Source organism: Herpailurus yagouaroundi, unplaced genomic scaffold (assembly GCF_014898765.1).
Source record: "Herpailurus yagouaroundi ecotype Mexico unplaced genomic scaffold, PumYag 198, whole genome shotgun sequence".
Classification (NCBI taxonomy): domain Eukaryota; kingdom Metazoa; phylum Chordata; class Mammalia; order Carnivora; family Felidae; genus Herpailurus; species Herpailurus yagouaroundi.
This window is the reverse complement of record NW_024412429.1, coordinates 20,840,777-20,856,863: the sequence shown is the minus strand read 5'-3', so window position 1 is coordinate 20,856,863 and position 16,087 is coordinate 20,840,777. Positions and strand designations below refer to the sequence as shown.

Genomic DNA, 16,087 nt, shown 5'->3' with positions numbered 1-16,087 from the left:
CAAAACAAAACAAAACAAAACAAAACAAAACAAAACAAAACAAAACACGCCAGTTGCTGAGTCACAGACTGGTGAACAAACAATTTCTGGGATAACAGTGGACTAGATACTGTGGACACAAATTACAAAGAAAATATAGTAATCTAACTCAGTTAAGTCCCTGATGTAGGAACAAAAAATTAGAATAAGAACAAAAGCCTTTCATATCTGAAGTGCAGCAAAAAATACACAGAACAAAACAAAAAAACAGAATAAAACAATAAAACCCCCAAATAGTCCTAACTTTAAAAGAAACGTTTAAAACCATGAAAATAATTTTGAGAATGTGGCTCTCTTTCATAAATGGGGTTCAAGCCAAAGAAAAACCGCACTGCTAAAAATAACTGACAACAGCTCATTTATAAGACCCTGAATGAAACTGGGGGCTAGAAAGCTAATAGCTTAAACACTGTCTATCACTAATATAGTGTCAATTGCAGTGTAAGGAAATTGAAAACAAAACCTTTTCTGGAGTGGCAAAAACTCCCCACGAACGGCCTGTGGGTGGCAGCAGGCCTGCCTGAGCCTCAGCAGTGGATACAGAATGGAGGTGACTGTCCTTCGGTCCAGGCTGCTGAGCTTCAGGGCCCAGTCAGAAATCTTCCTGAGCTTTACTACTGCATCCTGGCAGCACACTTCATGCTGGCGGTGATAGAAATGTCTTTCCACTGGAGAAAAGTGAAGCCAGTGGACTTCTTCTGTCTGAGGGGGTATCTGGATCTGTAGGGAGAAGAAAAAAAGGATTTCACCTGAAAATTTAACTTTCCATCCCAGCTCTCGCTTCCCTTTTCTTGTAATGTCCTTAATCAGTAAGAACTTATGCTACTGACTTGGTCAATCACATCTTTCTTTGCAGACCTCCATAGTATCTTGGCAATAAAGCTGTAGAGGAGCTGAGGATTCTTCCTGCAGTAAGGGCGATAGAGAAGTCGAACCCACCAGTGTTTGACACAGTAAGGTTCAATACCAAGAAAGACCACCAACCCAAAAAGATCTGAGAAGAAAAAAAAAAAACAACACATTGAGAATAACTGTTTCTGTATTTCTACATTACTATTTTGAATAACCACTTTCATAGATATTACACAGCACATAGTACTTTCCATGAATTAAAACGCAGATTGTATAGACTCTTGAATCTGAAAGTTAATTCCACTTTGACTTACGTTTGTTGATATTGCACTAGGTTTTGTGCTAGGAGCTAAAATGTGTAACCATTCCACAAACCTCGTATTTAATTCAAAAGTCTGAAATTTCCATCAGAAGTAAAACTAGAAAATGACTCACTTGTGTGCACCTGATCAAGATATACATAAGAAGAATCAGGCACTCTCATGAGACTACTGGATTTAAGGCTTGCTGGATTAGGAAAGAAGTCTGAATGACATAGGTGATATGAAGAATATTCACTGATCCAATATTCATTACATTTTTTGGTCTAGTAATTCTACTTTTGGGAAATAAGACTAAAACCATAATAAAAAACTAGAGACAAGATTAATCCACACAGTGACATTCATGCCAACAACATATAGAATAAAAATGACTCAAATAAAGAAATGATTAAATAAATCATATACTACTCTCCATAAGACAAAACCTTTCTTTTCCTTTTTTTTTTTTTTCAAATTTTTATTTAAATTCTAGTTAGCAAAAAATACTCGTTTTAGGAGTAGAATTTAGTGATTCACTCACATATAACACCTGGTGTTCATTACAACAAGGGCCCTCCTTAATGTGCATCACTCATCTAGCCCATCTCCTCACCCACGTCCCTCCCTCCCTCGACCCTCAGTTTGTTCTCTATAGTTATGGTTTGCTTCAGCCCTTCCTTAGTTTCCCTCCTTCCCCTATGTTCATCTGTTTTGTTACTCAAATTCCACATATGAGGGAAATCGTATGGTATTTAAGATAAAACTGATCTTCTTCTAATCCAACAGGCCTTGTGTTTGTTAGATTTACTTCGTTGTACTTGTATGTTTTATGATTGGGGAATCAATATTATAGTCCATGTTTTACTCACTTAACATTATACCTTACAGTGTTTGCATTTATGATGGATTTTTAAAACATGAAAAATTGCTTAGAATATAATGTTAAGTGAAAAAAAAGGTATAAAATTATGCATGCAGTATGAGGACAAACATGCAAACATTTATATAAAAAAGATTGGAATAGTGGTTATGTCTTTAAATGAAGATTATGGCTCAGTGTAATTTTTAAGTATTTTTCTGCATTAAACATGTTCACATTAGGCTATATTCTCTTTAGAAACCATGAAATTTTTTTTTTTCCAAAAACGTGATGCCCCTACCCACAACATTTATTCTGAAGATGCCTAACAAATATTTAGGTTGAATTAAGTTACTTTGACACTTTCTGAGAGTCCATTAACATCTAAAAGGAAATACTGCCTACATGCAGATATCAATGGAGTTGTACTTCTGTTTAAATCAATCCAATTGCCTATGTGCTCTCTCTTCTTTGAGGTCCCAAAAGTGCCTCAAGCTCAACTTGCCAAAATCAAATTCATACTCTTTTTGCCCAAACATGCTTCTCCTCTAGTGTTATTCACTAGGAAATACAGTCACTGTACATGGAGTTATGCTACTTCGAAGTCCTGGCATCTCCCCATCACTGAATAAGCCTTATTAATTTTTTTCTTATCCACTTTTTTGCATTTCTTCAGGACAATCCTAGTTAAAACTCAGGGTGTCAGTATCAACTTGCCTAGATTACTTATTGTAGCCAACTGAGATCCTAGTATCCACTCTGTCCCACTTCTAAACCATTCTCTACACTGCAAATAGATTGAGTTTTTGAAATCCAAATCTAACCACGAGATGATACCCAACCACTTTGTTTAAATCTTTCCAATAGCTCCTACTATTCTTAAGAAAATAAACAAATAAAATTATTCATCATTGCCTACAGAGTCCTCCATGGTCTGATCTATATCCACCTATTCAAATCTACTGGGTTTTCCAGTTTTCCAGCTCTCTGTATTCTAGCCACACTAATATCCTTCCATGCTCCTCCTGCCAGATCATCTTTGTATCTTCTGTTTCCTTTATGATAGAGAATTCTTCCCTATTTACTTAACTCATATTAATATTTCAGATCCTGGCTCAGCTGTCCCTTCCTTCGACATCCCTATTATGTGATGTCACAGAATGAGACATCTTTTCTGAAGCCTATTATAGTTTGAATTTTACATTTCTCTTATACATTAAAGTTACCTTGACTACAGTCTTAACATTTGTCTTAAGTACTTAATAAATACATCTTCCCTTCTAAGCTGTAAGCTCAAGAAGGTCAGGAACCGAGTCTTTTTTTTTTTTTTTTATTATACTTCACAAAGAATAAATGAACCGAGTGTACTACAAAGTACTTAAGTAATTTAGAGTCAACACTTTCGAAGAAGCTAAAATGAATACACAAATATATAAATGGGAAACAAGAACAACAAAAGCAGCAGTGGAAACAGCTACCACTCACTGAATATGTAATACCTGCCAGGTACCATGCTAAATGCTTTGCATACTTTATTATAACTAATCTTAAAACATCTTACTTCACAAATAAGGAAAATAAAAATTTGAATGTTTATGTCATTTCTTTATGGACATACAACTGAAAAGTCAGTATGTCACCATGGTTCGTATATCCTGAAAACCAGTGCTTTGTATACTATACAAAGAAGTATATTATATAGACATGGAGTGGGGAGGATGGGAGGAGAGGGAGGCGTTCTTGCTACCTGGCTTTATTTCAGCCTGCCTGTAGAAACATACTAAAGGCCTCGCAAATTATGGAATGAAAACATCCCAGCCTCATGTCCTTGCTCAGTGTGTAGTCAACCTGGGATTCACAAGATCTCTGGTTGTTGCTAATTAATAAATCATCAAATCTGGTTTATCTCCATCAGTCTAGCACAGTGGTTCTCAATGGAGGTGGAGGTGGAGTGGTATGATTTTGTCCCCCAGGGGATAATAGGCAATGTCTAAAACACATTTGTGGGTGTCACAATTGCAGAAGTGCTACTGCCATCTAGTGGGAGAAGCTAAATATCCCAAGACGCATAGGACAGCTCCCAACAAAAAAGAACTATCCAGGCCCAAATGTCAATGGGGCCAAGGTTGAGTAATCCTGCTCTAACACCAAAAGAAAACCAATGAGACTTTCTTTTTCAACTACAACATCGTGACTATGCATCTTTTCCTTCTCCTCTCTCTCTCTTGCTACCTTCTTTCTGTTTTCTACCTACCACTTTGGAGCTTTGAGTTCAGTTTAGACCTGCATCTACACTGCTCAGGAGGGCATAATGACTGTTCACCTTAGGACAATGGGACTACTCACCATCTATCCATTCTCATAAAAACAAAAACCATCCAATTCCATTTAAAAAGATGAATGCTTAAAACTACTAGGAGTGAAATATATGTACAATCACTTACATAAGGATTTCAACAAAGGCTGAAAATACTTGTTCCTAAAAACAAGCAAGCTTTTCAAATATATGCAAAATGTGAAGAAACCATACATTACCCTCCAATCCTCTCTGTACTGGAGTGCCACTGATACACCAGCGATTAATCCCACTCAAGCGCTGAGCCATTTCTGCAGCCTAATGAGAGAGAAATATGCAATAAAAAGAGAAGGAAAAAAAGGCAGGGGAAATTAGGAATGTTTACTCCTGAGAATAGCCCATGAAAAGCTATGCTTCAGGTCAGGCACACTCTCTCTTATTCACAGTTATCACACTCAAAGTTGAAGGTCATATTCAATGGACCATCTTCTAGTACAGTGGTTCTCATTAGCAGAAGGCTGCCATGAGCCCTCCCGAAAAGAGGAAGAATAGTTCAAGTATGTATAGAATGAAAAGGCTCCCTGAATGATTGAGACATCCCCAATGCCACCCATCCTTAAGATGTGAACCAATGTACTAACAGATAAGATTCATAAATTGAGTGCAGATTACAAACTGGCCAAAGAAAATGGAATAAAGACATATGAACAAAGGCTAAATCAAACTCTATCTTCTAAAGTAGTATTTTCTGTTATGATATGATCTCTCCAATAAAAAGGTCAACTTTGGCCCAAAGTTATCAGAGCCTACACGATGAACTTTCCACTTAGCAGAAATGCTAGCAGAAGTCCCTAAACAGGGACTTTCACCTGCATCACACATAAATTGCCATCTTATTCAAATACATATGGTCATTGCATATAAAGCAGTAATTCCTACAGTACCAAAATAACTCCTGAGGGTTATGTAGTTCAGAGCACAAGAGAAAAGCAAATTACTATGTTTAACAACAAACTTTTGGCCAATGTCAACACTGTAGGTTAATTACACTTAGATTATTAATATTTTTATGGACAACTTCCTCAATCGCTTTCCTCTTTTTACTCCCCAGCCCTCAGAAGATTCTGCAGAAATTCTCACTTTTACAGCAGGACATTCAACCATCTGGGCTTCATCAAGGCAGATCCTCCACCACTCCACAGCTACTAGGGGGCTGGGAATGGCCATATAGCGCTTCTGGTTCCGTAAACGACGCCCATCCTCACTGTTGCTATGTGGGATATCTACATAGTTAAGTTCTGAACGAAGGACATCATAGGTAATGATAACTATATCCTGTTCAGCCAAAAAGTGAGGCTGTAAAAAACCATCTTTCTTCACTCCTTGATATACCTAGGAAACAATCACAGACACAGTTACTGCAGAAAGGCTCATTAAAGATAATGGAAATATTCATTCTTACACCCTTACTGAGTTCTTTCCATTGTTTAGTTTAGTACAAAACATGCTATGAGATACACTCCATGTGTATCTAGACTCACGTGTCTAGATACGTGTCTGGAGAAAGCCACGTTAGGGTAGAAGACCGGTAACATAAGCATCATGAAGGGAAATGTAAGAGAAGTGAAAGTGATAGCACAGTGGAAAGACCAATGCTATGGCTGAGAAGGTAAATTCAGAGGAGTTAAAATTTGAGCTGGCTCTTAAAGAACATTTAGGAGTTCTCACAGGTGGAGAAAGGGGAAAAGGACTTAAGGGTATGTAGGTAGGTAGGTAGGTAGATACAAAAGCACAGAGGTATGAAAAAGTAGAACAAGAAGAGCTATAATTTCTTGAATGCCTTTTATATTTCAGACACTATGCTTCACTTTATCTCCTATCTTCAGCAACAATCTCATTAGTGGTTATTTTTATTCCTATCCCACACATAAGAAACATGAAGTGACTTGCTCAGAACTTGCAGAGCCTAGATTCAAATCAAGATTTATCTACCCAATAAAACTGAGCTCCTCAATGGCCAAGAGGAGGTTTCACTTATTACTGTGTTCTCTCTCCCTGTCTATGGTAGTAGATGAAATACTGAACACCTTAAATAACATTTGTATGGAAAGAAGGAAGGAAGAACAAAGGGAGTGAAGAATACTAACATTACTCAACAAAATGGATTTAGAGGGAACATACCTCAACATAGTAAAGGCCATATATGACAAACCCACAGCTAACATTGTACTCAACAGTGAAAAACTGAAAGCTTTCCCTCTAGGGTCAAGAACAAGATAAGGATGTCTACTCTCACCACTTTTATGCAACATAGTTGAATAGTCCTAGCTGCAACAATCAGATAAGAAAAAGAAATAAAAGGTACCCAAATTGGTAAGAAAAACCTGTCACTATTACCAGATGACATAATAGTATCTAAAGAAAACCCTAAATATTCTACCTAAAAACTATCAGAATCAGTAGTGAATTTAGTAAAGTTGTAGGACATAACATTAATGTACAGAAATCTGTTATACTTCTATACACTAATAAAAAAGAGAAATTAGGAAAATCATCCCATTTACAGTTATACCAAAAAGAATAAAATACCTAGGAATAAATTTAACCAAGGAGGTGAAAGACCTATACTCTGAAAACTGTAAGAAATTGGTGACAGAAATTGAAGATGACAAATAGAAAGATAAATCATGCTCATGAACTGGAGAAATTAATATTGCTAAAATGTCCATAGAACCCAAAGTAATCTACAGATTCAATGCAATCCCTATCAATACCATTAGCATTTTTTCATAGAACGAGAACATATATTCCTAAAATTGGTATGGAACCACTGAAGACCTTGAATAGCCAAAGCCATCTTAAGAAGAACAGAACTGGAGGGGCGCCTGGGTGGCTCAGTCGGTTAAGCATCTGACTTCAGCTCAGGTCACGATCTCACAGTCTGTGGGTTCGAGCCCCGCATCGGGCTCTGGGCTGATGGCTCAGAGCCTGAAGCCTGCTTCCGATTCTGTGTCTCCTTCTCTCTCTGCCCCTCCCCCATTCATGCTCTGTCTCTCTCTGTCTCAAAAATAAATAAAAATGTTAAAAAAAAAAAAGAAAAAAAAAAAAGAACAGAACTGGAAATATCACAATCCCAGATATCAAGATACACTACAAAGCCTGTACTAATCAAGTATATGGCACTAGCACAAAAATAGATACACAGATCTATGGAACAGAATAGAGTCCAGAAATAAACCGATGCTTATATAGTTAATTAATCTATGACAAAGAAGGCAATAATGTACAATGGAGAAAAGATAACAAATGGTGCTGGGAAAACTGGACAACTATATGCCAAAGAATAAAAGTGAGCCACTTTCTTACACCATACAAAAATTAACTCAAAATGGAATAAAAGTCTAAATGTGAGATCTGAAGCCATAAAATTCCTAAAAGAAAACATAGGCAGTCAACTTTAAGATGCTGGCCTTAGCCAAATATTTACAGATATGTCTCCTTGGGCAAAGGAAACAAAAACAGAAATAAACTGCTAGGACCAGTGAAAATAAAAAGATTTTGCATAGCAAAGAACACCATCAAAATTAAAAGGCAATCTAGTAGATGGGAAAAGATATTTGCAAGTGATCTATCCATTTAGGGGATATTAGCCAATATTCAAAATATATAAAGAACTTACAGAGCTCAACACCAAAAAAAAAAAAAAAAAAAAAAAATCGATAAAAAATTGGGGATTTTTTTAAGAAGACAAACCGATGGCCGACACATAAAAAAATGCTCACCAGCACTAATGACAAATGCAAATCAAAGCACAGTGATATATCACCTCACACCAGTTAGCATGGCTAGTATCAAAAAGACAAAAACAAGTGTTGGTGAGGATGTGGAAAAAAGGAAATTCTTATGCACCGTTTGTGGGAATGTAAACTGATGCAACCACTGTGGAGAACAGTATGGAAGTTCCCAAAAACATTAAAAATAGAAATACTATATGATCCAATAATTCCACTACTGAGTATTTACCCAAAGAAAATGGAAATGCTAACTCAAAAATATAGTCACCCATTTTTACTGCAGCATTATTTACAACAGCCAAGTTATGGAAGCAACCTGTGTCCACTGATAGATGATGGATAAAAAAAAATGTGGTATATATAAACAGTGGAATATTAGTTACAAAAAAGAATGAGATCTTGTCATTTGTGACAACATGGATGAACCTAGAGGCATTATGCTAAATGAAAGATGTCAGACAGAGAAAGATAAATCCCATATGATTCCACTTATATGTGGAACCCTAAAAAAACCAACCAACCAACCAACCAACCAACCAAACATAAAACATAAAACAGTATCATAAATACAGAGAACAAATAGTGGTTGCCAGAGGGGAGGGAATTGAGGGGGTGGGTGCGTGAAACAGGTGAAGGGGATTAAGAAATACAGACTTCTAGTTGTAAGATAAATAAGTCACAAGGATGAAAAGTACAGCATAGGTAGTCAATAATACTGTCCTAACATTGCATGGTAACAGAGGGTAACTACACTGGTCTTGGTGAGCATAGCATGATGTACAGAATTGTCGATTCGTTGTTATACACTTGAAATTAACATAACGTATGCCAACTATACTTCAATTAAAAACAAAATACTAACATTAGTAAGTTACAATGAACTATCTGCCAGCACTTTATCAATTCATTTAACCTTCACAGTAAGTCTATGAAGGGGTATTAATTTTAGAACTTAGCACAGTTCCTGGCACGTTACAGGTGCTCAATAAATATTTGCTGAATGAGTAAATTCTTATTTTACAGATAATGTAACTGAGGCCTCAAAGGATGACTCTGGATCTAAGAGGTAGAGATGAGACAGGCAGCTACTATTACACGATGCTGCCTTTCTGTCTGAGAGTGTAAATGTGTATATGAAGTCTTTTTCATTTACATGATGGATTTTTTCTTTAAAAAAAATTTTTTTTTTTTAACGTTTATTTATTTTTGGGACAGAGAGAGACAGAGCATGAACGGGGGAGGGGCAGACAGAGAGGGAGACACAGAATCGGAAGCAGGCTCCAGGCTCTGAGCCATCAGCCCAGAGCCTGACGCGGGGCTCGAACTCACGGACCGTGAGATCGTGACCTGAGCCGAAGTTGGACGCTCAACCGACTGAGCCACCCAGGCGCCCCTACATGATGGATTTTTTTCAAAAGCTTCCACATCTTTTAACTCAAAGCGCTTTAACTTCTGAACTTCTGATGTCAGAAAAGAATGCAGAGTCTACTGTTTCATTTCCCATTCTCAATTTCCTCTTCAAATTCTGATTTCATAACTATCTTATTAATTTTTGGAATAAACAACAAAGTGATAAAGGTTGTAAAAATTACCACAGGGAAGCAAAAATTGGGATTTTCCTATTCATTTAAAGAGTCCAAACTGCCTTACCAAGACTCGAAGAGATGATGACCTCACATGCCTGTTGATTTCATCCACCCACTGATGACAAATGGAACTGGGCGAGATGATCAGAGTTGCTCGTGTTGATACTGGCTCCATTGCAACAAGGCAATGGGGGCAGTAAAAAGGCTTAATCTTCAGATTCTTCTCTTCATAATTCACACATTTTGCATGTTGCCATAGGTGGCATTTCAGGCACTGAACACGAGGTTTACGGTCTACCTGATCAAGCTCACCACATATGCACTCAAAGCGATAATCTGAGGAATTACAGGGACTCCCGATATTAGATTGTGGCACATCACCGTCGGTAGGGTTTAAAGATTCAGCTTGGTCCTTTGCTCCACGTTCTTCCTTGATTTCAAAGATACATGTACTTTTAGATGTGGTAACATCAGTAATTCCAGAGTCACTGGTAGCTGGACAGTGATCTTGTGAACTGAGATTGATATTAGGCTGACCTTTTCCCTTTTTTGTGGATAGAACAGGCTTTTTCTTGAATTTACTACGATTTTTCCGAGGCTTATAGTAATAATAATAAGGATCATCATCATCATCAGATGTGTTTGATGGCAAGTATTCAGAATCTGTGTCTTTGTTCCCTGATTTTCTGGATTCTTTCTGAATTTTCCTTGGACTCCCTATTGCCTATGAAAAATATTATTTAATTAATTTATATCAATATAATTACAATACTGAAATTAAATCCCCAACCTTATTTATAAGCTTTCCATAAAAATCCAATAGCCACTCTTGCTACCATTTTCTCACTAGAAGAATCACTCCTGATCACTGGCTTTCAATCTGCCCTCTGTAAGAAGCCTCTCTGTGGTCTACAGGTCTAAAAAGGAAGGCTCTACTATTGTATAAGTAAAAGCTGAAGAGAATAAAAATTAGATAGGAAGCTACTAATATTTTGACATTAACCTCTTATAATTCATATTTTGTCTAAATCAATAAAAGACTAATAGTTTATAATACATAAATATACAAACTCGGGCAATTAACATATCAAGTACGAAAATATAGCATTTAAAGAAAGTGAAAATCTAGTTACTGCAATTAGCAAATAAACTCCTTTTTTCTTTCTGCTTTCTACCTGTACCCCTCCTGAAATTATTTACTGGATAACAATTCTGTGCCAGGCATAGTGTTAGATGCTGGCAATACAAGTATGAGGAATATTTAGTTCCTGGTCTCCACGAGGTCTATTGGAAAAGAAAGAACAATAAAAAGTGAAACAATCAAGAATGCCTAAGAGGAGTACAAAACAGACAGGGGCTGGGATGGGGAGGTAGGTGCCAGCATGAGGTTCCTAGAAGTGATGTCAGACCTGAGGTTGAACAGATGAGTTGGGACACTTGCCATGAATGGCACTAATTGAAGATTTTCCTTTTTTGGTGACAGAAGGATTATTAGAAGCATAGAAGTTCATTGCAGCTTTCTACCCTGGCTGGGGAAAAATGTTGGGAGACTCCCTACTCCAGAAAATGAACTTTTTTATCTGTCATTTCCTTCACAGTAGACAAGCTAGTAGCTCCACACTTTGATTTACTATCATTAGTCTTTACTGGATTAATTGATTGATTTTAAAGTCTATTTATTTATTTTAAGTAATCTCTATACCCAACCTGGGGCTCAAACTCACAACCCCGAGAACAAGAATCTCATCTGACTAAGCCAGTCAGGTGCCCCATTTACCTGATTTATGTTTGCATAGCTATGTAATTATTTTTTTTAAAGCAAGTTTGAAATTAATAGCCCCCCAAAAGCAGTTTTATAACAAAATGTAAAAATTTTATAAGATGACATGGGAAAAATGAGAACTTACATAAAAGATTGAAAATGTATATAAAAAGCTAAGCAAATGTAAGGTATCATTAATATTTTTAAACTACAGAACAGATTTTTAACTGCTGACAACATTAGGATAAGGAGAGAGTCGTTTTATTTTTTTTCTCTCTCTTTTCTTAACGTTTATTTTTTTGAGAGAGAGCAAGAGTGCTGGCGCACGAATGGAAGAAGGAAGAGAGAAAGGTGAGAGAGAATCCCAAGTAGGCTTCTGCGCAGAGCCCAATGCAGAGCTGGATCTTTGAGCATGAACTTTGAAATCAAGACCTGAGCCAAAATCAAGAGTAAGACGCTCAACTGACTAGCCACCCAGGCACCCCTACTTTTTTCTCTTTTTTAAAAAAAAGATTTTTTTGTGTGTTATTTTAAACTCTTTAATATGCTTAACCCATCGCGGGGTGCCTGGGTGGCTGTTGGTTAAGCGTCCGACTTTGCCTCAGGTCATGATCTCACAGTTTGTGAGTTTGATCCCCACATCTGGGTCTGTGCTAACAGCTCAGAGACTGGAGCCTGCTTCAGATTCTGTGTCTCCCTCTCTCTCTCTCTGCCCCTCCCATGCTCATGCTCTGTCTCTCTTTCCCAATAATAATAAATAAACGTTAAAAAATTAATATGCTTAACCCACCAAAATAATTCATTCAAATATTTATTGAGTACTTGCTATGTGCCAAGCACTCTTCTCTGGGACTAGTAAAACACAGTTTCTACTCTGATGAAACTTCTACTCAGGAGGTAGAAAAGAGATGATACAGGCATATGTGATTTTCCTAGTTTGTTTTTTATCTTCAGTCTCTAAAAGCCTTCGTGTCAAGTGGGATCTGTCCACTCCCTCTATAAGGCATCACACAGAGCAACTTAATAAATGTTCTGTTACCTGCTTTTTTGTTTTATCATATGTATCTTCTTCCTTGTAATTCTTCCCCAATGTAAAAGTCCCAGAAAAACCATGCCCTTTGATCTGTTTCACAAGACCTTCAAAAATTAAACATTTCAGCATCCGTTTCAGAAGACTCCTGTTCCGCTGAACATCATATCTATATATAGAACTGACATACTTATAGATGGAAAGGATGGAAACTCCTTTTTTTCCATTCATTTCTTTCACAGCTGTCAGGATCATCACACGTGTAGCTATATGCAAAAGGATATGCTAACTTAGAATAATTGAAATTAGAAAAAAAACAGAGACATATTAAGAATAATATGCGCTGAGAACTAAGACAAAAAAAAGACTTTTATTGAAGATATGTTGTCTGTATATCATTTTGAAGAATATGTAATAAAAATTATCTCAATGTATTAATAATATACTATGATGGAAATAACCTAAAGAAGAATTGCTCATTAATTTGTTAATCTACCAAAGCAACTATCATTTAAAATTATATTCGGGGAAAAAAAACTTATCACAATTGTCCATGTATATGCTACCATCAGTAAAGGAAACATTTGTTGGTTAGCAGAATTTGAAGTGGCTATGCTGGAGAATAAACAAAGCCTGGTGTAAACTGTAAGCTCAAGAAATTTAAATGCAACAGACTGAACAAGATTTATACCAAGAAAGAATGAATCAATCAAATGAAAGAATATATCTTTACTTTTGTTAAGGTAATATGATTTGTAATTGATCCCATTTATACAAAGTATAAACCATGAAAACAATTATTCATAACAACTACAAGATCTCTCCCTATAAGAAATGCAAGAACTATGACAAAGATGACTGTAAAAAGGTATTTTCTTTCAGAGATTTCATACTTACGGGGACACTGAACTTTTTCTTTTGGTTCAAATTCCGTATTTGGGGTTTCTGTGTTTTTTACTTTTCCTCCAGACTGATGTGATGGAATGAAATAATTCACCACTTTTCCCTGATATAAACAACATTCAACAGTCACCCAGTGCTTTGCTTTCAGTAATTGGAGCTGCTTGTTAAAATTAACCCTTCTATTAGGAGATGTAAAAGAGTTGTAAAAAAATGATGAAAGAAAGAGCTAAATATGCTATTCATATATACAAACCTTATGTTTTATTTCAGGGCTACCGCTAGCTATCACTTGAAAACTGTGCATATTATCTTAAATTACCTAAATGTTAAGTGTGAAACTTCTGAAATTAACTTAAAAAAAAATTTTTTTTTAATCTTTATTTATTTTTGAGAGGGAGAGAGAGACAGAGTGTGAGTGGGCAGAGAGACAGGGAGGCACAGAATCTGAAGCAAGCTCCAGGCTCAAAGCTGTCAGCACAGAGCCTGACGGGGGGCTCAAACCCACAAACCGTGAGATCATGACCCAAGCCGAAGTCAGACACTTAACAGACTGAGCCACCCAGGTGCCCCTTCTGAAATTAACTTTTCAAAGGCTTGTTTAAATATGGAATTAACATAGAAGTTACCGAGAGTTAAATCATATAGTTAATACAGAAGTTACTGTTAACACTGGGGCACCTGAGTGGCTCAGTTGGTTGAGTGTCCAACTCAGGTCATGAGCTTGCAGTTCATGAGTTCGAGCCCCCCATCATCTGCTGCTGTCAGCATAGACACTGCTTTGGATCCTTTGTTCCCCTCTCTCTGCCCCTGCCTTGCCTGCACTGTCTCTCTCTCTCTCAAAAATAAATAAATATTAAAACAAAAAAAAGTTACTGTAAAACTATATATTCCAACTCATTTGTTTTTTAACAACAAAATAGATATTTTCTATTCCCTACTCAAATCTACGAGGTTAACTTTGCAAACTTGACCCTATCAGAAGGTCACATTATCCCTAAAGTTGTGGGCACAGTGAGCCCTACACGTAATGATACTCTTACCTAGTGTGTTGATTTTAGGTTTTATTACTGGAAATTATGAACTATGAGCTGCACGTGCTTCAGTGGAGCTGTTTCTTTTTTTCCTCCATAAACTCTAAAATTTGTATTTCTAAACACAATTATATATTTTAGAACAAGGGCTCAGAGTTTCATTCATTTAGCAATCTAATTACAAAGCTATTTAGCCTTTAACAAAGTTTGAAGTATTAGATTCTATGACTTACATATCTGAGATTTGTACAATTAAAAAAAATTACTTTCAAAAATATTTACTGGTAATATGGAGGCTTGTAGTAGTGACAAAACATTTGAGGGAGTAACGGTACTTTCCTATGAGTTTCTCTGCCAACGAGAAGGAATCTTGGTGACAGCATATCCCCTTTCCTAGTTGGCCAATATCACTTAACGAAAACCCTGCCAGGTCACAAACATCCTATTCTCTGTGCCCACTTGAGGTTAACTAATAACTAGTACAATTAATTAGCCTCAGAGGAGACTAAAAGTGTTGGCTTAAGTGCCAAGCAAATGTTCAATATATGATGCTTTTTGAGAACATATGTCCCCTGCTTTCTTGGCCCTATGGTACTACTCCTACCTCAGGAAGAGTGAGAGCATCTTGTTTGACATCTTGTCGGGTATGTGTCAGAATCAGAGCCAAAACCTCCACTGTCTTTCCAAGACCCATCTCATCTGCTAAGATTCCGCCAAGCAACTGTGGCCCAGCATTTGGGTAATCACGGATGATGCTGAAGGAAAAAACAAGAAAAACGTATCACAGGAAGGCAAGTAAAAATTATACTATTCCTAAAGAAAACTGGAAGAAATCCATAAAAGTCAAAGTTTTTTTAAACTACATTTTAGTGTGAAACAATCTGAAATGCTAGGTCACTGAATAAAGAACCATGATAATCACAAAACTGCCTGAGCTGACAAGTGAGTCTGCAGAAACAGGAGTGGTACTGGTAAATAACATCGTTCTTTTCTCTTCTTTAAATAAAAGGAGGTGTGTCTGCCTTCTTTCTGTGTCTGTGAAGAAAAAAACGAGGATAATAACTACTGATTCACCTATGATGTTGCTATGTTTAATGATTCCTATGACTTTAATAATAGAAATTAACAAATCTAATGAAAATATGAGAACTGGTCCATAGAAAGATGACATTTTTATTTAAAATTAAAATCTCTTTAAATATGAGTAACTAAGCTTCTTAAATCCATTATTTTCCATTCATTATAGAAAAATGACAAGTACTATTAATTTCTTATTTGTCTTACCTATAAAAATGATAAAAATATAAAGTCTAGTAAGACTTCGACTTAGTATTCCTTCCTAAGGTACTGCCAAGGCTAAAGACATATGCGAACAATGTCTTACAGGTTTTTGTAACATTTACTTTTAATATCTAGCACATAAAGTTTGCCTTACCAGCCTGTGTACGGATTGTAGTAGAGTTTCAAACCCTCAGATGTAACAATCTCTCGCCATAAGAAATGCAGGGTATTTTCTAAAGAAAAATATAACCATAAGAACAAGTTTTTGTTTGTTTTCCTTTCTGCCAGAAAATCACGTTAAAATAAAAATAATAGTCAAAATACTCCGGGAAGCCACATACACATGGAAAAA

General features: G+C 36.5%; 1 protein-coding gene across 4 annotated transcripts in view; it reads right to left on the bottom strand.

Moving 5' to 3' along the window:
- The window catches only part of SHPRH (SNF2 histone linker PHD RING helicase), a 96,026-nt gene that overhangs the window by 64,984 nt on the left and 14,955 nt on the right, over window positions 1-16,087 (bottom strand). For all 4 annotated transcript variants that reach the window (XM_040448941.1, XM_040448942.1, XM_040448943.1 and 1 more), the window contains 9 exons: window positions 15,890-15,968; window positions 15,059-15,209; window positions 13,418-13,526; window positions 12,530-12,786; window positions 9,793-10,452; window positions 5,489-5,740; window positions 4,588-4,666; window positions 870-1,033; window positions 503-759 (listed from right to left, as the gene is read on the bottom strand). In XM_040448941.1, the coding sequence (XP_040304875.1) occupies window positions 503-759; window positions 870-1,033; window positions 4,588-4,666; window positions 5,489-5,740; window positions 9,793-10,452; window positions 12,530-12,786; window positions 13,418-13,526; window positions 15,059-15,209; window positions 15,890-15,968 (2,008 nt within the window). The remainder of the gene's footprint in view (window positions 1-502; window positions 760-869; window positions 1,034-4,587; window positions 4,667-5,488; window positions 5,741-9,792; window positions 10,453-12,529; window positions 12,787-13,417; window positions 13,527-15,058; window positions 15,210-15,889; window positions 15,969-16,087) is intronic.